We start from the raw sequence: 23,858 nt of genomic DNA, 5'->3' as shown, positions 1-23,858 counted from the left end.
AAACTACTTCTAACTCCTGGGTAACTATCATACTGGCCACCCTCCAGCCCAGTACGGGACTTGCCCCAAGCCCATGCCCCACTGACTCCTCCACAGGGACACTAACTGACCTTCCCAATGACCACCTCCCTGAACATCCGATCCCCACTGATCAGTCAACCTGACCCCAACCCCCCACTGATCACCTGAACTAACCCCTCAGCCAACCCCCCTCCAACCACCTGACCCCTCCCCACTGACCACCCCCCCTCCCCCAGTGACCAACAACTGATAGGAACAGTGCGGGCTGGAGATTAAAATTATTGGAGTTGGGGAGAATTTTCCAACACTTTCTTGAATAATACCGTCGGCTGTTGTACATCTACCTGAATAGTGGGAAAAGCCTCAGTTTAATGCTTCATTTGAAAGGCAGCTGCTCCAAACAATGCACCAGGGTACCACACAAAATACTGAATGATACACTCAATTCTTGGAGGACAGCCTGAACGTACAGCCTTCCCATTCAAGTGAGAGTTCTGCCAACTGCGCTCAGCTGACATTTAGTTACATGTTTTCTAATTCTTATAACTAAAAATCTACACGATTATCCAATTACAGCATACATTAAAAAGCAAGAAACAAAAGTCAGTTCTAGTTGATTTAAAACTTGTTAGTAGATAATCCAATTATGAAGAAATTACCTAAACACAAGCTGTGCATTTGGGAGGATTTGCTCAAATTTGCTGGTGTTCCGTATTCGGAAGCTAAGCACTGCTGGTGATGGATTGCTGGTAAAAACTTTAATTATTCCACTTGGAAAGGACATGGTCATATCACCAGTGATTTTGACTATGCATCTGCAGAAAGAACATAACATTAAAACAGCACCAGATAATTCAGTTATCAAGCAGATACAGATGGCTCATTTGTATTGCTTTAGATATTCCTGATAATTTCATAGGCAAAATACTTGTACTCAAATGTTATTGGAAGTTCATAGCAGATAAAATCCCATGTTACAGTAGTGCAGCACTACCTTAGTATAAACCTAACAAAGCATGCAGTGATGAATATTGTAACCATTAAAGTATCAGCAAAGTCTGATGGAATTCTCATCTGTTGAATTCTCTTCCCCAGACCACAGTGGAGCAGAGTCATTGAATATGTTTAAGGTTGAGTTGGATAGATTATTCACCGACAAGGGAGTCAAAGAATATATAGGGAGTAGATAGAAAAGTAGAAGGCATCAGATCAGCCATGATCTCATCAGAGGTATAGGCTTGAGGGGTTGGATGGCCTACTCCTGCTCCTAATCCTTCAGGATTGATTGCAAATGGTTAATGCAAATTAGATGCCTCCTTAAATTTAAGTATTTCATAATTTTACAATCTAATTGGAATATACTATAAATTATTTTGATTTCAAGTTCTCTTGAAAACCTTGGGGCAAAATTTAGTTTACAGATGTAAAACAGTTACAAATTGTCAGGAACGGATGTAAATCCTGCCGGAAACATCAAGTGATAATAGCAGGACAAACTTACTTGTAGAATCATACGCAGCACCAGGAGCACAAGATTATTAGAAGATTAAATCTGTACAGAATAAATTTAATGTTATGAGCTAATTAAAGGAGAGTGTTATGATAGCAGGGCAAAAATTCAGTAAATCTTTAGTTAACCTTAAAACGTATCTCAATACATTATTAGCATTTACCGAGGCTGGAGAGGAGTGTTCAACAATTGTCAGGGCAAAATGAAGGAAAATGGAACTTTCTGTGGACATGAATCTGCAGGCAATTGGAGGAGCAGAACAATATCATGCCTCTGATGTATGGCTGTTGAAGCCAGGGTGGTGCTACATAAGATGCTCATCTGGGGTGTTATTTTTGTGCCATTTTATCATACTATCTTCTTGGAATTGCAGCATTCTGCAATGGTGTGAATCCAGTTTTCAGACCACAGTTGGCCATTACTGTCCCCACATGTTCTGGTCCTGTGCTGCAGGGAGCTACAGTTGTCCTTGCAAATTATGGCACAGCTATGCCCTTTGCTGATCCACATCCCCAGAAAACAGGCCCCCAGTTCTTTGCTAGGTGTAGTGATGGCTGGTATGCATCTTAAGTTGTGCAGTTAACCAGTGAACACTGATTCTTCTTAATTCTAGCAAGCCTTCTTTCCTGTGGAACCATGCAAAGCATAGCATGCTATTTGTACCAATTCTAAAGAACCATCCAACATAATAGCTAGTCAGGCATTTGGATATGCTAATGACACCACTGGTGTCCCCAACTGTAAATTTGTTTGTGAAGATACATTTCACCAGCATTACATTGTAAATGCTGAGAGAAGGTATGAAGCAGCTCACAAGCAGTTCTACTTTCCCCACATCAATTAACAGGTCTTCCTCTTCTGAGCAAGCAGCTCAGAAGTCCCAGTGGTCTCATGTGGAGTTAGAACTAAATAACTGACACAAAAGATCACATGAGCCAGTGTCATGAACAAACAACATTATAGCATTATAACATTACTCAATCTGGTTCCTTTCAGCTGTCTGCACCTAAAAATCCTAGATGCCAGGTTTCCTTGATTAGATCCTTCCACATGTGGAAAATATCACCTGCTCTGCTAATTCAGTTTTATTTTCTTGTAAGTAATTAGGGTTTTAAGGTTTGAAATATCACTCTACTATTAATTGCAGTTATATTAAGTAATTTAACTAGTCCTCGGAAATCAAATGGCAAATAAGTTGATGTGAGAGCACAGAACAGTTGAAAAATTATCATAGGCAATACCTAAGTAAGAATTCAAAAGGACAACAAAGGGTCAAAGATAAGACTGCAAGATTGGCAAGACAAAGTTCAGGGAGATAGAGAAGGATTAGGCCAATTTAGCTGGGCAGACAAGTAAGCAAACAGATCGAAAGATTAACAAAATCTTTAAATATAACATGGATCCTTGTCCTCCTCGACCTCTCTGCAGCCCTTAACAGGGTTAACTGCACTATCCTCCTCCAGCACGGCGCCTCAGTTGCCAACTCATTGTGTCTGGTTTATCTTAGTTCTACCTTGACCTATCCAATTCTATCAGGCTATCTGCTACGGTGGCTTCTCTTTCCACCCCTATATCATCTTGGAGATTCTGCAGGACCTCATACTTGCCATTCTCCTCTTCCTCATTGACATATTGCTCCTTTGTAACATTACCTGCAGGCACACAGTCAACTTCCATGTATACAAATATGGCCAGCTCTAGCTCTCCATCCACTCCCTCAACCTCTGTGCTGTCAGGCTTGTCCAATGTTTAGCCTTGGTTAGCAGTAACTTTCTCAAGTTAAAGTTAAACAATGGAAAGAGCTAAGCAATCATCTTCAAACCTTAGCATAAACTCTGTGCCCTCTCAATGACTCCATCACTCTTCCATTACAAGGGGCAGTATATTTCGGGCTGAGCTAGACTATTTGGATCCTATTTGTTCCTGAACTAAACTTTCAAACCTACAACCTCTCCATCACTCAAAATCTCCATAACATCACTCACCTCCTCTCACTGTCACTACTATCTTGTATCTTCTGCGACTGAAATTCCCATCCACGTCTCTACTGCTTCTGAACTCAGCTATTTCAATGTTCTTCTGGCCAGCTTCCTAACCATCACTTTCTGCAGCTCATTCAAAACTCTGCTGCCCATTGCCTAGGATATGCCAAGCCCTATTTTCACATCACCTGCCCTCACTGACCACCACTGATTCACAGCCCCTCATCATACTGACTTTAAAATTCTCATTCTCATGCTTGAATCCCTGCATGGAATTGCCCCTCCCCATCTTTTTAACCTGTAATAGGGTGACCAACTACTCTAACTGTGGTTTAACCCAAGTTTAATTAATGCACTAAGGCATTAAGGAACTGGCTAAAATTGTATAAAAGAATAATTCAAGCAAATTCACTTGATTAGGTTAGCCAAAAAAAAGTAGATTCCCAATCTAAGATTTTTATTACTGCAGGTTTTTGCTTCAACAATGGTTAGGTATCAGCATAACAAAACTGTGGGACTTGTGATTTTATAGTCATTAAACTTTATTTTCTGTACATAAACAGAATAAGTAATTTTACCCCAATTTTCTTCCCACCTCTCCTGAAGAAACTGATTCTTACTGGTGAGAGTCCTTGGGGTGCATTTCATATTTTATTCATACATCGGTAGGTCATCAAGACGTAGAGCTCATAAAAGCAAATCTATTCATGGACTTACAGTCCACTGATTTAGTGACTCCAGTAGAAACCACAAGATAGCGATCAGCAGTGGGGGTCCTTGTTTATTGTTCCCCTCTATAGTTGAGGAAACTGAGACCAAATGTACTGCCCAACTGCTGCCTGAATAAGGCCTGCTAACTCAGCACTGGGAGATGAACTGAAGACCTTCTAGTTTGTATACCTAGAGCACGCAGAGATGTTCTTTTACTTATTAATGATAGGAGAGTAAATTTTTAACAATGTGTCTACAAATTGCAAATCTAAGACTCCCTTAACTGAAAAATGTAATTATTTGCATTTCAATATACCAGGAAAGGTTGTACAATGGGCCAAATTGTGCCAACATACAATTATGGAATCCCTACGGTACACAAGGAGGCAATGCAGCCCATTGAGTCTGCACCGACAGCAATCCCATCCAGGTCCTATCCCTGTAACCCTACATATTTACCCTGCTAATTCCCTTGACACTAACGGCCAATTTAGCCTGGCCAATCAACCTAACCTGCACATCTTTGGAGTGCAGGAGGAAACCGGAGCACCCGGAGGAAACCCACACAGACACAGGGAGAATGTACAAACTCCACACAGACAGTCACCCAAGGCTGGAATTGAACCCGGGTCCCTGGTGTTGAGAGGCAGCAGTGCTAACTACTTTGTCGCCCATACAAGTTCACTTAACTTCAATCAAAACTCTCAAAATACCATATACCAAAATGAGAGTATTGTATTTTTGATGGCCTGAGACTGAACTCGTTATCAGGATATATTTGCAATTCTGCAAAATTTATGAACATAGGAATTTGGAGCAGGAGTAGGCCATTCAGCCCTTCGAGCCTACTCCACCATTGAATAAGATCATGGCTAATCGGTTTGCAACTTCAATCTCATATTCCTGCCTACTCCTGACAAACCTTTCACCCTCTTGTTAATCAAGAATCTATCTAGATCTGCCTTAAAAACATTCAAAGACTCTGCTTCTGCTGCCTTTCGAAGAGTGTTTCAGAGACTCATGACTCTCAGAGAAAAAAACTCCTCATGTTCATCTTCAATGTGCGACCCCTTATTTTTTGAACAGTAACCCCTAGTTCTAGATTCTCCGACAAGAGAAAACATTCTCTCTACATCCACCCTGTCAATGCCCTTCAGGATTTTAAAGGTTTTGGTCAAGTACATTCATTTTTATTTTAAGTAATTTTAGTTTTTCTGTAGATTTATGGTAAATATATGTTTGCAGGCACTGTAAATCAGATCCTCTTACTTTGATGGGTCGGCTCCCTTGAAATAAGCATTCACTGATTCTGTGAAAGCAGTTGCAACTGGTAAGGAGTCTTGTGACCCAAGGCTTATCGGACTGGGTCCACGAGAAGTGCCTGATGGACAAACAGAAGAAAATAAAACTGTACTTCATCTTAATTAAATTGAACAATTGTCTTTGTGTTCTGTAGTTATTTTTTTATTAAATGCATAAAAATCTTAGTAATGCTTTAAAATCCGATCTAAGTTGTACACAGAAAACCATGTTCATATTCTTGAACTTGAAATTATCAGGCATACAAATTTGATTATCTGAAACAAGTTGGAAAGTTGAGAAATTTGAGGGTGAAACACAAAACAGCTTTCTTCTTAAATAGTACAAACTGCAGCAGTTAAACAAGCATCTGGTGATCCACAACAGCAATAATTTCCCAATATTTTAATAGATAATGTGACGCTATCCCTAAAATGGCCAAATGGAGAGAAACATGACACTGTGCAAACTGAGTCAGAACTGCAATATATGGCGCTATGAAATTGATAAAATTGTTACTTGCTCTCTGAAAAATCCCCTACACCTGACAACTAAAACCAAATTAAACAACCACCATTTAGATTAACATTAGAAAAAAAATAAAAGATCCATACTTGGCACTCTCCTATTTCTCAGCAACATTCTGTCTCTTGGCAGCATCACACAAAAGCAAAACATTCGTTTTCACAAGTATGCTGACGCCACCTAGCTCTACCTCACCATCGCCTTTCTCAGCTCCTCTACTGTTGCTACATTATCGGAATGCTTATCCCACATCCAATACTGGACAAGCAGAAATTTCCTCCAATTAAACACTGGGATGGTTGAAACGATGGTACTTGGTTTCAAACTCTGTTCTCCTGCTGCCAGCTGCATCACTCTCTCTCTGAGGTTAAACCAGTCTGCTCACAACCTTTATGTCACACGTGACCCTGAGATGAGTATTCAGCCTCATACTTGTGCCATCATCAAGACTGCCTACTTCCACCTTCATGACATCACCCAATTTTTCCCCTGTCTCAGCTCATCTGCTGATGAAACCTTTGTTCATGCCTTCACTACCTCTAGACTTGAGTATTCCAAAGGACCCCTGGCTGATCTCCCACATTCTACCTTCTGTAAACTCGAGAACACCAAATCTCTGGCTATCTGTGCCTTATCTCACACCAAGTCATGTTCACCTATTACTCCTTGTGCATCTGACCAAGCAATGTCTTGATTTAAAAATTCTTATCCTTGTTTTTTAATCCTCCATAACCTCGCCCCTCCCTATCTCTAAAATCTCCTCCAGCCCCACGAACCTCTGAGATATCTTCGTTCCTCTATTTCTGGCCATTTAAGCATTCCTGATTTTATTTGCTTCACCATTGGTGGCCATGCCTTCAGTCGCCTAGGTCCCCAGTGCTGGAGTGCCCTTCCTACACCAATCAGCCTCTCTACTTCATCTTCCTGATTTAAGATATTCTTTAAAACCTACCTCTTTGACTGACCTCTTGGTCGTCTGACCTAATATCTCCTTATGTGGCTCGGTGTCACATTTTAATTTATAATGCTCCAGTGAAGTGACTTGGGACATTTTATTATATTAAAGGCACTATATAAATGTAAATCATTATTGTTGTTATAACAGTCAACATATTTTGGTACATAAGCCTGTGCTCATTAGATTGTAAAGATCCCCTCCTCTCAGGATGTCTTTATTATTCATTGGAGATACAAAAAAAATTAAAAAACAGTAATTAAAAGAAATCAAAATTTCCCAGCAGAATTTGTTGGTATATTCAACAATGGTGGTAGGCTTTCTCAGCCACTCTTGTGCCACCTCATTACAGCTGGCATAAAAGACTCCCAAACTTCTTTTACATCTGATGCCAAAAACTGCTCTGGGCAACAAAAAAAAATCACAGGTGAATTGGTTGTTAACAAGCTTAATAGTTTGTTAATTAGTGATTTCAAAGTGATGGGCAAGTTGCCAATTTCTATTCCTGTGCATCTTTCATATTATCAGAGACTGGTGTGATGACATCAGGGTGCCAATCTGAAGTCATCACTCTGAATTTTTTGTCAGTGTGGAGGAACCAGTGCGCCTGATTGGAAAACATAAAATCCAACCCAGAGATATTTGTAGATTTGTGTTCCTACATCAAAAGAACTAAAACTTCACAAATCTGAGCACTCAATATTTAAAAGAACTTGCTAGATTAACAGGAATTTAAGATTTATCATGACATAACTATTGTAATCAACCCAGAGTATTTCAATATGTAAGTCTGCTTGTAAAGATCATCAAATAATTAAATACAATAGTTTACCTTCAATGAAAATGTATCTTATTGCTGGGAGAGGACAGATAATTCCCTTAAAGGCATTGTGTCCTGTACAAATGCTTACAACCAATGTGGAGATGCCGGGGTAAACACAGTAAGAAGTCTCACAACACCAGGTTAAAGTCCAACAGGTTTATTTGGTAGCAAAAGCCACTAGCTTTCGGAGCACTGCTCCTTTGTCAGGTGAGTGGGAGTTCTGTTCACAAACAGGTGCGTGTGCGGAACTTGGCTATCAGTTTCTGCTCAGCGACTCTGCGTTGTCTATGCCCTGTTTGTGAACAGAACTCTCACTTACCTGACGAAGGAGCAGCGCTCCGAAAGCTAGTGGCTTTTGCTATCAAATAAACCTGTTGGACGTTACCCTGGTGTTGTGAGACTTCTTACAACCAATGTGGCCAGTTATAGCCATTATTAACTCAAACAGTTCACAACTGATAACTAGTAAAAAGTATAACCGTGTTGCAATAATGGGATTGATGCCTCTAAAAACTGGTTCAAAGCTTTCACCAATTACTGTACCTGCCGGTGTCTCACTGCGCTTCTCAAATGAAGGAAGTTTTCCAGTGAATACATCACCATCTGGTACAATAAAAACACAAACATTGCGACAAAGACCAAAAAATAGTGATCAGATATTAAAGCTAAGGTCGCATGCAGAGACATGCTAAATTCTTTAATTTTTAATTCTGCAAAACTTAAATATTAAGTTTTAGGACATGAAAAATAGATATCTGTTGACATTCTGATAGTTTCACCTAAGTGCTAAGTACACTTATAGAATAAAATAGGACTTCATTTTAGTCATATGGTATATATGTAATTTCTGTCAAAGTAACTACCATCAAAATATGAAGAACTTTTAGGAGCAGTAGCAATTTTGCACAATTAAACACCATTTTAGCAAGTTTTTAGACAGGGTTACATATTTGAAAAGAATAACACTGCAAAAAAATCATGCAGTTAATTACAAATATACCACAATTTATTGCAAAGTTGCAATGTATCAACTTTCCAAAGCTTCAGTTTCATCACAATACATATGCATTACTTCTATTGCAAAATCTGGCTGAAGGGCCAAACCAGTCCATGAAAGCACTAAGGTTAAAATAATTAAAGAGAATGAAAAGTTGATTGTGTGAATTAAACTAAAGCTATCTTTAATAAAAATATTTTCCTCTGTCCCCATAACAATTATTTTGAATGTGAATAAAATCTAGATTAGACAACTAATTGCTTTAAAAAACAAATTAGCAAATTAAGATCTGTATACAATATTCCAGGGAGGTCTTGTGGCGCAGTGGTGACATCCCTGCCTCTAAGCAAAAAGCTCTGAATTTGATTCCCAATCCAACTCTTGATGGCCAAAGGAAGGCACATTGATAATGTGGCCGAACAGGTTGCTTATCAACTTGTAAATCCTTCCAACATAAGCCAATGGCAGGCGGAAAGAGCGGGATAGATTCATGGTCAGCCATCAGATGGAAAGAAATTGGAGCCTCTACCATGACTAGTCATATTTCCAGATTGCAACATGCATATAAAAGTGTATGTTGCCACAGTGATTCGGAGTCCCTGGGGGAACTACCTGGCCCAGCCGGTGTGGATCAAATTGGTGCCAACAGGGTTTGATTCAACAAGAATGGGTTCAGGACCTTTCTCCTTGCCATACTGTGGTGGAGATCACAGTGCAGTGGGTCAGACTTGCTTTTATGCAGAGAACTCAAGAACAACAACAACATATTCGACAAAAACCTATTTTGTTTATTATATGAAACTAGTTTTGAAAGTTAGTTTTCTAGATAAAATCAGGTACGCAACCGAAATAGGCCATGCTCAATAACAATGTCAAAACCTATCTGAACACAGTATTAAAGGCAGTGATTGACAAACCAGGGCCTACATTAGCAAAATTCATAACCAACATTGCAGAAAAACACATGCAGAGTAACCAAACCACATACTTTTGACAGGATATATTTATTTAAACATTAAATAAAAATTAGAGGTGTGGGCTAAAAATAAGTTTATATTTTACTCCATTATCTAAGTATTCAGCAACTTCCATGATTAGAATGGCCTGGCCAATGGACATTGCGTTAACAGCACCAATGATTCATGGTCAAGCTGAAAGTTGGGAGTCAATGGTATTGGAAGAAATCATTTCCTGCTTTCCTCTCTTCCTGTGCAAGTAGGATGATGATGAAGCATTCCATTAACCCCAAAGGAAACATGATTGTAAACACAAAAGAGATGTGGAATTTGCTATTTGAGTCTATTTTCTACAATGAAGTCTCTAGCTATCTATTCTGGGCTGATTTATTAATCATAGAATCCCTACAGTGCAGCAAGAGGCCATTCGGCCCATCGAGCCTGCACCGACAATAATCCCACCCAGGCACCTTCCCCGTAACTCCACATATTTACCCTACTAATACTCCTGACACTAAGGGGCAATTTAGCATGGCCAATCCACCGAACCCGCACATCACTGGAGTGCGGGAGGAAACCGGAGCAAACCCAGGCACATGTGCAAACTTGACACAGGCAGTCACCCAAGGCCGGAATTGAACCCGGGTACCTGAAATGTGAGGCAGCAATGCTAACCACTGTGCCACCCTGCAATCCACCAGAGAAGTGAACTTTTATCTGCACAAGTAAAAAACTTCACTCTTTTAGTTATAAGCCCAGTTTGACTGCATAGTGACAAAAGTGATTGCAAGTGCACAATTCAGTTGAGGTTATGTGCTAAGTTCTTTCATCATTTGAATGTACGATAGCGATCAGTATGGGCAATATTTTGGAAAAAAAGCAATCAAAACTAAAATGTTCATCATTTGCCATTTTCGACTTGAGTAAAGCCATTAATTCTTGTGTCGTGAACATTTGGAGTGGTGTGTTATTAGATCACATCCACACATAGCTTGCTGTAGCAATGGCTGGAATTTCAAGAAGGCAGCAGAGATCCCAGTTCCAGGGGGCTTCTCTATTGGCCATACAGTGCCCAAAAAGGAGGGTCTCTCCTCAGAACCATGGCAAGACCGCCCAGTGGACACCAGTGGACTAATTTACATAGAAATTAGTTTTGAGACTTTAAAAGAATTTTTCCTGTTCTTTCAGATGAGATTTTAAACTATGACCCTGTTTGCTTTTATAATTGAGCGCAGAAGATTCCATGTCATTTCTCTCGGAAAAAGAGTTCTTCCAAAGTCTTGGACAATATTTATTTAACAATACTAGAACAGAATATACAATCTTTGAGTCATGTTGTTTGTAGAAACGAGCTGTGCATATCTTGCTTGTGTTTCCCTACATTACATGAGTGACTACAATTCAAAAGTACATCATTACTTAGAAATGCTATGGAACTTCCTGAGGCTGTGTAAAGTTCCATTTAGAGTGCCAAAAAATGAAAAAAAAAACTTATTAATGCCTGCTAGCTATTAGACAAGTTATTTGAAGCATTTCTCTAATATTGTTATAGCTGTTGTAAATTAATATTTTTGAGAGTTGAGTTTTTACAGATTAAGGGCAGAATTTTCTCTTTTATTTCTCTTTTTTAGTCCTGGCTGTGGTGAGAAAACTGGTGTGCAGTTTGCTGGCTGCACAGCCGGCTTTTCTCGTCACATTGTGCAGTACTCTGTGCAGAAAAAAAAAAGCAAGCACAGCCACACCATTCAGATGGTGGGGTGGGGGTGGAAAAAGGAATCCCGAGATTGGGACGTCAATTTATTGGGTGCCCCAATCTCTGATAAACGAAAAACAGGAATACTTCCCCATCCCCCCCACAACAGGCTTACCCCCCACGGACATGGGGACACCACCCCCCACCTATAAGGGGAAACTCCTAATCCCAAAGAAGCTCCCAAGAGGGGTCCCTCAACACTGCCCCAGGTACTGCCAGAGTATGGCCTGGGCATGTTCCTCTCCCCCCAAGGGTTGCACATATTTGTGCACCCACAGTGGGTTTCCTCTGCCTGGTTCTCATTTTTAAAGAGCTGTTGTATACCTTGCCGGGGGGGGTGGGGGGGAGATCCCAAAGACAGGGAAGGCTTTTAATAACATTATAATTTATTTAAATGAGATTCCTGACCTTTCTGGACAGAAACTTCATTATGTCACCAGCAGGGGTCAGGGAAAATCTGAAAACAAGATCTCGCCAGTGAGATTCTCGCTTTCTGACTCTCGCAGGATTTTGTGCCCATGTCACGGTTTGCAGGCACAAAATCATGGCCTAAGTATTCATTAAATTACTACAATAACTATTATTATAAGTGATATTTGCAACAGTATAATAAATAAGAAAGTAAAGTTTAAATAAACTTTCCTGTCACAGAATTATAACCACAGTATGCAAATTTCTCTCTTTCCTTATGATGCAAAGCGATATAACAAAACCCTGCAGGCACAATAATTAGTATATAAAAAATAGCAGATATATAACCTTCAAATCCAAAATTCATACGAAAAACCTCAGCAACTGAGGAAAAATAAATGAAGAAAATCAAGCGTATAGACAAAATTTAAAATAATCTAAATTTGAAGCATTTCCAAAATCTGATATATTGTCACTGCTTATAAGAATCATAACTGCCCAACATTCCTAATACACTTAGATGTTATAATTACTTCCCTCTTGCATTAAGAAAAACTTTGTCACTGTGCCATTCATTTTGGTTCTATCAATATAAGTTAATGTTTATTTTTATGATCAATCCACATTCCAATTGAGTATCAAGCAATTAAAATCCCAATGCAGAGGCTTAATTTTAAAAGGGGTAATAGATTCAAAACTGCTTGGCAAATGCAAAAGAAAAGTTTGAAAACACAGGGTACAAATATACCTGTGATTCAGGTTATAAGAATCGAGTTACAAGGATATTATGTGCCATCTACACAATGAAGATTACTAGTCGCTGCTAATTAGTTCTCCCAGTAATTAAGAAAGCACCTCTTGAAGTGGTAATGAAATTGGATGATGTGGGTGTTTCAATTTAATACGAGACTTTGAAAATTAGCATCAGACCTCACCACATGACACATTGGACACAATCCAAAGCATTGAGACACCAGCAACAATGCTTGCTTCATCATCTCCTTTCTAGACTGACTTACAAATGTGTGCCAACGATTGACCAGTTTGAGTTCATGTCAGCTTTTATACTTGCTGTCTCAGAAGCAACTGTCTGAAAAATCAAGTTTCAGATGTGATTTGCAACCAAATCAAGGCCAATTTTTTGGGAAGTTCATTTCATCGTCAAAATTCATAAAAGGACTCTGAAAACATCTGAAGAAAGGTGTTCATAAACAGTCGCTTGGTAGTACAGAACTTAAATATTACTCAAAAGAGACATGTTGTTGAAGCTTTTCGTCTTGCCCTCATCAGGACAAATGCAAGAATGCTACATTTCAAAAGATCACTATAATTTATACTGCAGGAGAAAAGTTGGCACGTCAACCCTGACTGCTTGAGACATTGTCATGGAGAAAGCACTTGGAATATTGGTACAGTACAATATTGAATATTAGTACAGTTTTGATCCTCTTACTTGAGGAAGGTTGTAGTTGCATTGGAGATGGTTCAGAGAAGGCTCATTAGAATAATTCCAGAGATCAGGGGTTTGGGTTGTCTTACAAAGAGCAATTGGGCAGTTTAGGCCTAAACTCCCTGGAGTTTAGAAGAATGAGAGGAGATCTACATGAGGTGTACAAGATGATAAGGGGGGATTGACAATGTAGACATAAGGAGGATACTTTCTCTTGTGGAGCAATCATAGAATCCTTAGTGAAGAAGGAGGCCATTTAGCTCATTGAACCTGTACCGACAACAATTCCATCCAGGCCCTATCCTTGTAACTCCACATATTTACCTTGCTAATTTAGCCTAACACACTAACAGGCAATTTAGCATGGCCAATCAACCTAACCCACACACCTTTAGACTGTGGGACGAAACCGGATCACCTGGAGGAAACCCACGCAGATGCAGGGAGAGACCACACAGACTGGCACTTTTCAGGTCTGGAAGTGGAAGCCTTTGGCCGATTTGGAAGTGTGTGTGATATACAGCGCATTAAGGTATGGAAGGAAATCCTTGTATGTGACTACAAATTCAAAAATCACAAATGTAGCATCAATGTATCAGAAATATGTACAGGGCAGAACATTAGGGTTTGCTGTTCTTCAGTTTGAGAGATGGAGTTTCTCCAAGACTTAGTGGATTTTAACCTTTCAATATACAGCAAGAAATCAGCATGCGCTTTTAGGTACAGAAACAGAAAATGCTGGAAGAATTTTCTGGGCGGCACAGTAGCACATTGGTTAGCACTGCTGCTTTACAGCTCCAGGAACCTGGGTTCGATTCCCGGCTTGGGTCACTGTCTGTGTGGAGTTTGCACATTCTCCTCGTGTCTGCGTGGGTTACCTCCGGGTGCTCCGGTTTCCTCCCACAGTCCAAAGATGTGCGGGTTAGGTTGATTGGCCATGCTTAAAAATTGCCCCTTAGTGTCCTGAGATGCGTAGGTTAGAGGGATTAGCAGGTAAATATTAGGGATATCGGGGTAGGGCCTGGGTGGGATTGTGGTCGGTGCAGACTCGATGGGCCAAATGGCCCCTTTCTGCACTGTAGGGTTTCTATGATTCTATGAATTCAGCAGGTCTGGCAGCATCTGTGGAGGGAGAAAATAGAGTTATCGTTTCGCATCTATAAGACTTCTTCAGGGCTCTGAAGAGGAGCTCCAAGAAGAGTCACACGGACTTGAAAAGTTAACTCAGTTTCTCTCTCCACAGATGCTGTCAGATCTGCTGACATTTTTCAGCATTTTCTGTTTTTGTTTCAGATGACAGCATCCACTGTATTTTGCTTTAGTTATACAGTTTTAGGTATTCATTTATGTAAAATTCTCTGTGATAATATATAAACATGTGAAAATGCATGGTATATTGTTAGGATTATTTTTTATGAATTATCACAAGTAACCCATAACCTAAAAGCTACAAGCGGAACTATAAACAGGACGTTAAGACTAATTGGTGAAGATTAAAATCAAATTTGTCCATAACTTTTAAGAATTCAACTGAGTTTTGGGACTGAAAAGTGATTTGTAGGCAAATTGTAGTTTTGAAAGCTATGAATGGATCCTTAAAATGAACAGTTGTTAAACTGTTTATATAAAGCTATTCAGGAGTGCCATTATTGTATATTATTAAACATATCCTAAATGAAATGGTGATGTCAATTGTTGCTAATGTTAAGCTAAGTTTATTTAATAGTATCACAAGTAGGCTTACAATGAAGTGAACTTCCTGTGAAAATCCCCTCCTTGCCACACTGTGGTGCCTGTTCAGGTACACTAATGGACAATTTAGTACAGCCAATGCACCTAATCAGCACGTCTTTCGGACTGTGAGAAGAAACCAGAGCACCTGGAGGAAACCCACACAACAACAGGGAGAACTTGCAGACTCCACAGACAGTGACCCAAGCCAGGAATCGAACCTGGGTCCACGGCGCTGTGAGGCAGCAGTTCTAACCACTGTGCCACTCAGCAATGTTCATAGCAAGTAGGACAAGAATCAATGCATTGGGCCAATTTGTTTATTGAGTTATATTACATCGGCAGCTAGCAGAATTTAAACCCAACTGACCTCTAATGTGTACCTACCAATGGTTGGCGTTGTTGTTGCACTTAAAGAAGCTGAGGACCCAATTGAAGATGTACTTTCTGCACGTGCCAGTGGGGCTACAGGAGGTGGACTGGTAGATGATATTGATGTAGGACTGAATGATCTGGACTGGAAAAAAAGTCAGCATTAATACAGTATGCTCATGTAAAAGTTTGTAACTAAATATGAATCATTGTACAATATATCAGTAAGGTTCCAACTTGAATTCAGACACCAGATGGCAAAGTTGTAGTATACTATAGAGTAAATTATGTATTTCAGCAAAAAAGGCTGGAATTCTCCAGTCTCGCATGCCCTGCTACCACTGCCAGCAAGAACGGAGAGTTTGGCACTCAGCCAAATCTCTGTTCATAGTAGTGGGACCAGATAAGCCCAACCGCAGGCGAGATTGGAGAATTCACGTCAAAGACAAAAACAGGTCATTAGAGAAATCCTGTCAATTTAAAAATGTGTAGAAAAAAAACAAGAATTTAATTTTCTTAGTTTTATACAGTTCACTAAAGGACAAGTTGATACTTAAGTTAGAATAGAAAATATATTGTATTGTTGAACCTCAAATTATTTGTAATTTTTAAAGAAAATTATGTTAAAAAACCCTTGTGCCTTGTGTTTGCCTACCGATTTAAGAGATATAATTTATGAAATAGATGGCAACAGGAGGATAAAAGCAAAAATGTGCTCCAAGATAATTTCTGGATTTGACTACTTTATATCAAGGGTGATCTAATCAAGGTACTTAAAATGTGAAAAGGATGTCAATGGGTAAATACACAGAAACCATTTCTTCTGAAAGGGAATGAAGAGCAAGAGGATATAATCTTAAAATTTGACCTCATCATTTAGAATGAAAGTCAGGAAACACTTTCACACACAGGATGATTGAAATCTGGAATTCTCGTCCCCAAAAAGTTGTGGGTATTTGATTTGATTTATTATTGTCACATGTATTAGTATTCAGTGAAAAGTATTGTTTCTTGTGCACTATACAAAGCATACCGTTCATAGGGAAGGAAAGGAGATTGTGCAGAATGTAGTGTTACAGCTATAGCTAGGGTGTAGAGAAAGATCAACTTAGTGTGAGGTAGGTCCATTCAAAAGTCTGATGGCAGCAGGCAAGAAGCTGTTCTTGAGTCGGTTGGTGCATGTTCTCAGACTTTTGTATCTTTTTCCCGATAGAAGAAGGTGGAAGAGAGCATGTCTCGGGTGTGTGGAGTCCTTGATTATGCTGGCTGCTTTGCCAAGGCAGCGGGAAGTGTAGACAGTGTCAATGGATGGGAGGCTGGTTTGATATTGCAACAATTGGAAGTTTCCAGACTGAGATTGGCAGATATCTATCAAGAGATATAGCATTAAGGTGGGTAGATGAAGTAGATCTCTAGATCAGCTATGATCTAACTGAATGGTAGAGCAGGATGGAGAGACGGTTCCTGCTAAATGGAATGTAGAGAGGTTCAAGCACTTTTGAAGCCTTTCTAGTTAACTATATGGTCAACAAGTCGGCTGAATGGAAAGATTTTAAATAGGATCCTTTTTTGCCCAACAAAAAAGGTCAATTCCAAACTCTCTAGCTAAATACAAAGTAGCTTATTAATTTTAATGAACCAAGCAACAAAACAGATGCCTATACGTAGCGTTTCAGGGAACGTATCTCTATCATGTATCGAACTGTTGCAACCTATGGTGGGATTCAGTGTGCTGGGTAAGACAAAAGATGGTTTGCGAACAGGCTTGTGGCTGTGGAACTGGTTAGAACTGGTTCAAGCTGCAGCCTAGAGAACAATGGAAAGGTACTTACTGAGAGGTTGCTTAAGTTGTGAAACCTGCCCAGCAAGAGAGAGAGAGCTATAAAAAGAGGGACACGAGGAAACCATTTTTGTTACGACACTGTACTGCTGGACTTTTTAAAAATTCATTCATGGGACATAGGCACCACTGGCTGGCCAGCATTTATTGCCCATCCCTAGTTGCCCTTGAGAAGGTAGTGGTGAGCTGCCTTCTTGAATCGCTGCAGTCCATGTTCTGTGGGTTGACCCACAATGCCGTTAGGGAGGGAATTCTAGGATTTTGACCCAGCAACTGCGAAGGAAAGGCGATATGTTTCCAAGTCAGGATGGTGAGTGGCTTGGAGAGGAACATGCAGGTGGTGGTGTTCCCATTTATCTGCTGCCCTTGTCCTTCTAGATGGAAGTGGTCGTGGGTTTGGAAGGTGCTGTCTCAGGATCTTCGGTGAATTGCTGCAGTGCATCTTGTAGATAGTACACACTGCTGCTACTGAGTGTCAGTGGTGGAGGGATTGAATGTTTGTAGATGTGGTGCCAATCAAGTGGGCTGCTTTGTCCTGGATGGTGTCAAGCTTCTTGAATGTTCTTGGAGCTGCACCCATCCAGGCAAGTGGGAGTATTCCATCACACTCCTGACTTGTGCCTTGTAGATGGTAGATAGGCTCTGGGGAGTTAGGAGGTGAGTTACTCGCCACAGTATATGTGGTGAGTCCAGTTGAGTTTCTGGTCAATGGTAACCCCAAGTGGGGGATTCAGTGATGGTTACACCATTGAATGTTAAGGGACGGTGGTTAGATGTCTCTTATTGGTGATGGTCATTGCCTGGCATTTGTGTGGTGCGAATGTTATTTGTCAGCCCAAGCCTGGATATTGTCCAGATCTTGTTGCATTCGAACATGGACTGCTTCAGTATTTGAGGAGTAGCGAATGGTGCTGAACATCGTGCAATCATCAGCGAACATCCCCACTTCTGACCTTATGATGGAGGGAAAGTCATTGATGAAGCAGCTGAAGATTGTTGGGCCTAGGACACTACCCTGAGGGACTCCTGCAGAGATGTTGTGGAGCTGAGATGACTGACCCTCCACAACCGCAACCATCTTCCTATGTACCAGGTATGACTCCAACCAGCGGAGAGTTTGTCCCCTGATACCCATTGATTCCAGTTTTGCTAGGGCTCCTTGATGCCACTGAATACCACGTGCCTTTGAAATAAAAGTTTGCAACCAAAAGCTTTGTGCTTCATCACCGACTCTCCAAAGAACCAGGATTTGAAGCTAAAATCTAACAGTTTGAAGCTAGAATCCAACACGTTCCTCGATTGATAGAAAAGAGTGGATCTGTGCCATCACCCCTTGGCAATTTTAGAAACTTCTAGTAGCCTCTCTCCCTGTAGTAGGCATGTGTTCGTTTCTACAGCTGTTATATATTTAAGTTAAGTAATTCATTTTGGGATTCCTGCATGCAAACCCACACAATCACAGCACACTAAAATGCACCGGCCATAAAAAGCAACTGCCATGACCTACAAACGGGTTACAGTAGCTAATGCACCTGGACTTTGTAGAATTGATAATCCTGAATGCATGTTAATTAAAAGAAATGGAGATAATATTAGTTATTATTTACATAACGTATTAGACAAGTAGATTTGAAATACCTAATAAAAGTCAGTTAAGAGGAGGGATCTCCCCAGGGCATAAACCTACTTTTATTTAACATCTCATAACATCTCTGAGAAATGTTGCAAACTATTTCACATAAATGAAGTACTCTGAAGTGAGTGGCTGTTGCTGAAGGCGCATTCAGTTTTTGTTTTGTGCATGGCATATCCCAGGACAGTAATGAAATGACTAAATCTATGATTTTTGCCGCTGGTTGAAATAACCAACTGAACTCTATTTTTCTTTTTGAATAGCACTGTGAAATCTCTTAATATCCATGGAACAGGCAAATGGGACTTCAGTTTAATTTTCATCTAAATGCAGCACCTGCAACATCAACACCTCAATTTTAAAATACTGACCCTCCTGCTCCAATTTCTTCAGGGCCTCGCCTCTCTTCTTCTTTGTAATTTCCTCTACCCCGACAACTCTCGGTGTTCTTTCAACTCAGGACTGTTGTGCATTTCCTCACTTTGTTCAGCCATCTAGGTCCTGAGCTTTGAATTCATCCCCAACCCAAAACTCTCTACCTTTCTATCTTCCATCTCCCTTTAAGCAAGATATTCGGCACTTGTTCTAATATCTCTTTCTTTAGCTCGGTCACTTTTTTGTTTGATACAAATATTTGAAAATTGTAACAGGTCAAACAACTTTCTGTGCTGTAAAACTCTATAGGGCACAATCTTACCGGCCATTCATGCCACGCTCCCACTGCAGCAAAGTTGCAGAATTTGGCGCCCAGCCAAATCTCTATTCACTGCAGCGGGATGGGGAAAATCCTGCTGGCATTAACGGTGGTAACATTCCATCTTCTGACTTTATATTCTGGTATCTGTGCCAGCACTCAAAAGTTAGCACAAAGTCAACTTTAACAGTAGTTTATAAACGTTATTTTTTATTAATTCCAAATAGAAATACTTCTGCAAGAATAATTACATCAGCAATAATGATTTATAGTATTAAAGAAAAAGGGCCTTACCATTTCATTAATTCCACCCAGTTTTCCTGCTGAAAGCTTTGGTCTGGAAGCAGGACGTAGTGGTGGCACAATCATACTTGTATTAAGAGGGGTGGTAGGTCTTGCTGGGGGTGTTACTGAAAAGGGAGGAAGTGATTGAGAGAAGCAAAAAATAAAATTGTGAGAAATACCAGTTGACAAAATGACATACGATCACACTTTCCAACTGTTGTTTCTACCATTTATAAAGGATGCTATTAGATGACGCACAGGATTGTGAAGAATGCTGCAATATGCAACATTCATTTCACAATATACTTACGCTTAAATCTAGTTTGATTTTCAAATTTTTTTTCAAAAATCAAAAGGCTTTTACGTTTGGAGTAATGAGAACTCTCATACTATATGTGTCAATGAAATTTAAAGCTCGTCGCGCAAAATTCATAGCTAATTGCTATTAACAAGAAACTTTATAGTACAAAATAGTAACAAAAACTATGTACTTGCAAATAGACTGTCCATGACACAAACATGAAGTTTCAGAGTTATCATGGTAACTTGTTGAATTTACATATAGCCTTATCATATCAAAACATTTCAGGCAGGGACTGCAGCTGGATGTGACAACTATGCCTAGCTTATCAGCACTTAATCAGATGGAGTCTTCTTTACATGAAAAATGGCATAACAAGTTCCAGCTCACTGTGCCTCCATGATATAGCATTTATTTATTTGTAAAATTCATGAGGGAAGTACAGATTCTTTAACTGAAACCTTGAAAAGATTTAAGCAAAATACTGTGGATGCTGGAATCTGAAACAAAAGCAGAAAATGCTGGAAAAGCTCAGCAGGCCTGACAGCATTTGTGGAGTGAGAATAGAGCCAATGTTTTGAGTCTGGATGACCCTTCGTCAGAGCTAAGAGCAAAGAAAATTAGATGAGATTTATACTATGAGGGGGGCTGGGATTGAACAAAGGAGTTTTTAGGTGTCCAGATCACCAACAACCTGTCCTGGTCTCTCCATGCTGACATGATTGTTAAGAAAGCCCACCAATGCCTCTACTTTCTTAGAAAACTAAGGAAATTTAGCATGTCCACTACGACTCTCACCATCCTTTACAGATGCACCATTGAAAGCATTCTTTCTGGTTGTATCACAGCTTGGTACAGCTCCAGCTCTGTCCAAGACCACAGGAAACTACAAAGGGTTGTGAACGAAGCCCAGTCCATCACTCAAACCAGCCTCCCACCTATTGATACAGTCTACACATCCCGCTGCCTTGGAAAAGCAGCCAGCATAACTAAGGACCCCACGCACTCCAGACATACTTTCTTCCATCTTCTTCCGTCGGGAAAAGGATACAAAGGTCTGAGAACACGTGCCAACCGACTCAAGAACAACTTTTTCCATGCTGCCATTAGACTTTTAGAAACATAAACATAGAAAACCTACAGCACAAACAGGCCCTTCGGCCCACAAGTTGTGCCGATCACATCCCTACCTTCTAGACCTACCTATAACCCTCCATCCTATTAAGCTCCATGTACTCATCCAGGAGTCTCTTAAAAGACCCTATTGAGTTCGCCTCCACCACCCCTGACGGCAGCCGATTCCACTCGCCCACCACCCTCTGTGTGAAAAACGTACCCCTAACATCTCCCCTGTACCTACCCCCCAGCACCTTAAACCTGTGTCCTCTCGTAGCAGACATTTCCACCCTGGGAAAAAGCCTCTGAGAGTCCACCCGATCTATGCCTCTCAACATCTTATACACCTCTATTAGGTCTCCTCTCATCCTTCGTCTCTCCAAGGAGAAAAGACCGAGCTCCCTCAGCCTATCCTCATAAGGCATGCCACTCAATCCAGGCAACATCCTTGTAAATCTCCTCTGCACCCTTCCAATCTTTTCCACATCCTTCCTATAGTGAGGCGACCAGAACTGAGCACAGTACTCCAAGTGGGGTCTGACAAGGGTCTTATATAGCTGCATCATTATCCCCGGACTCCTAAACTCAATCCCTCGATTGATAAAGGCCAGCACACCATACGCCTTCTTAACCACCTCCTCCACCTGCGGAGCCGATTTCAGAGTCCTATGGACCCGGACCCCAAGGTCCTTCTGATCCTCTACAGTACTAAGAGTCTCTCCCTTTATATTGTACTCCTTCATCCCATTTGTCCTACCAAAATGGACCACGACGCATTTATCTGGGTTGAAGTCCATCTGCCACTTGTCCGCCCAGTCTTGCATCCTATCTATGTCCCTCTGTAACTTCTGACATCCCTCAAGACTATCCACAACCCCACCAACCTTCGTGTCGTCGGCAAACTTACCAACCCATCCCTCCGCTTCCTCATCCAGGTCATTTATGAAAATGACAAACAGCAAGGGTCCCAGAACAGATCCCTGGGGCACACCACTAGTGACCGACCTCCATTTAGAAAAAGACCCATCTATACCCACTCTCTGCCTCCTTTGGGCAAGCCAGTTCTGGATCCACCGGGCAGTAGCCCCTTGGATCCCATGCCCTCTCACTTTTTCTAGAAGCCTTGCATAGGGGACCTTATCGAATGCCTTGCTAAAATCCATATAAACCACATCTACCGCCTTCCCTTCGTCAATGTGTTTAGTCACATTTTCGAAGAACTCCACCAGGCCCGTAAGGCACGATCTGCCCTTGACAAAGCCATGCTGAGTATTCTTGAGCATACTAAACCTCTCTAAATGCTCATATATCTTGTCCCTCAGGATCTTCTCCATCAGTTTACCAACCACTGAGGTTAGACTCACCGGTCGGTAATTACCTGGGCTATCCCTATTCCCCTTCTTGAAAATAGGAACCACATCCGCAATCCTCCAATCCTCCGGCACCTCTCCCGTCTCCATCGACGACGCAAGGATCATCGCCAGAGGCTCTGCAATCTCCTCCCTCGTCTCCCACAGTAACCTGGGTACATCCCATCCGGACCCGGCGATTTATCTATCTTGATGCCATTCAAAGATTCCAGCACAACCTCTTTCTTAAAGTCCACATACTCAATCCTTTCAGTCCACCACACGCCCGCAGTACATCCACCCAGGTCCTTCTCCTCTGTGAAAACCGAGGCAAAATACTCATTGAGCACCTCTGCCATTTCTACTGGTTCCGTACAGACTTTCCCGCCTTCACCTTTTATAGGCCCTATTGCATCACGTCTCATCCTTTTACTCTTCACATATTTATAGAACGCCTTAGGGTTCTCCTTAATCCTACCTGCCAGGGCCTTCTCGTGACCCCTTCTGGCTCTCCTAATTTCCTTCTTTAGTCCCTTCCTACAAGCCGTATACACTTCTAAATCCCTATCTTCACCAAGCTCTCTGAGCCTTTTGTACGCTTTCCTTTTCTTCTCGACTAGGTCCCGCACAGCTTTCGTGCACCACGGTTCCTTTAACCGACCAACACCTCCCTGTCTGCTCGGAATGTTGTCCTGTAGAACTCTAGACAGACATTCCTTGAAAAACTGCCACCTCTCTTCAGTACATTTCCCCGAGAATACCTCCTCCAATTTACTCCTCTAATTTGCTGTCTAATGTCTTCAGATTTCCCCTTACTCCATATAAACGCTTTCCTAGCTTGCCTGATCCTCTCTTTTTCCAATGCAAGCCTAAAGGAGATAGAGTTATGATCGCTATCCCCAAGATGCTCTCCCACTGAGAGATCTGACACCTGTCCAGGTTCATTGGTCAGTATCAGATCAAGTACAGCCTCTCCTCTTGTAGGCTTGTCCACATGCTGTGTCAGGAAACCCTCCTGAACACACCTAACGAACTCTTCCCCATCCAATTCCCTTACCCTAGGGATATTCCAATCTATTGAATGGACCTATGTTATATTAAGTTGATCTTTCTCTACACCCTAGCTATGACTGTAACACTACAT

The 23,858-nt window shown here is 41.0% G+C and overlaps 1 protein-coding gene across 2 annotated transcripts in view; it reads right to left on the bottom strand.

Annotated features, from left to right (window-relative positions):
- The window catches only part of fcho2 (FCH and mu domain containing endocytic adaptor 2), a 182,868-nt gene that overhangs the window by 16,818 nt on the left and 142,192 nt on the right, over positions 1-23,858 (bottom strand). For both annotated transcript variants that reach the window (XM_078214895.1, XM_078214896.1), the window contains 4 exons: positions 19,958-20,073; positions 15,512-15,641; positions 5,494-5,605; positions 681-836 (listed from right to left, as the gene is read on the bottom strand). In XM_078214895.1, the coding sequence (XP_078071021.1) occupies positions 681-836; positions 5,494-5,605; positions 15,512-15,641; positions 19,958-20,073 (514 nt within the window). The remainder of the gene's footprint in view (positions 1-680; positions 837-5,493; positions 5,606-15,511; positions 15,642-19,957; positions 20,074-23,858) is intronic.

The sequence above is a fragment of the Mustelus asterias genome, chromosome 6 (assembly GCF_964213995.1).
Source record: "Mustelus asterias chromosome 6, sMusAst1.hap1.1, whole genome shotgun sequence".
NCBI classification, from domain to species: Eukaryota; Metazoa; Chordata; class Chondrichthyes; order Carcharhiniformes; family Triakidae; genus Mustelus; species Mustelus asterias.
This window is presented reverse-complemented; position numbering and strand designations above follow the sequence as displayed.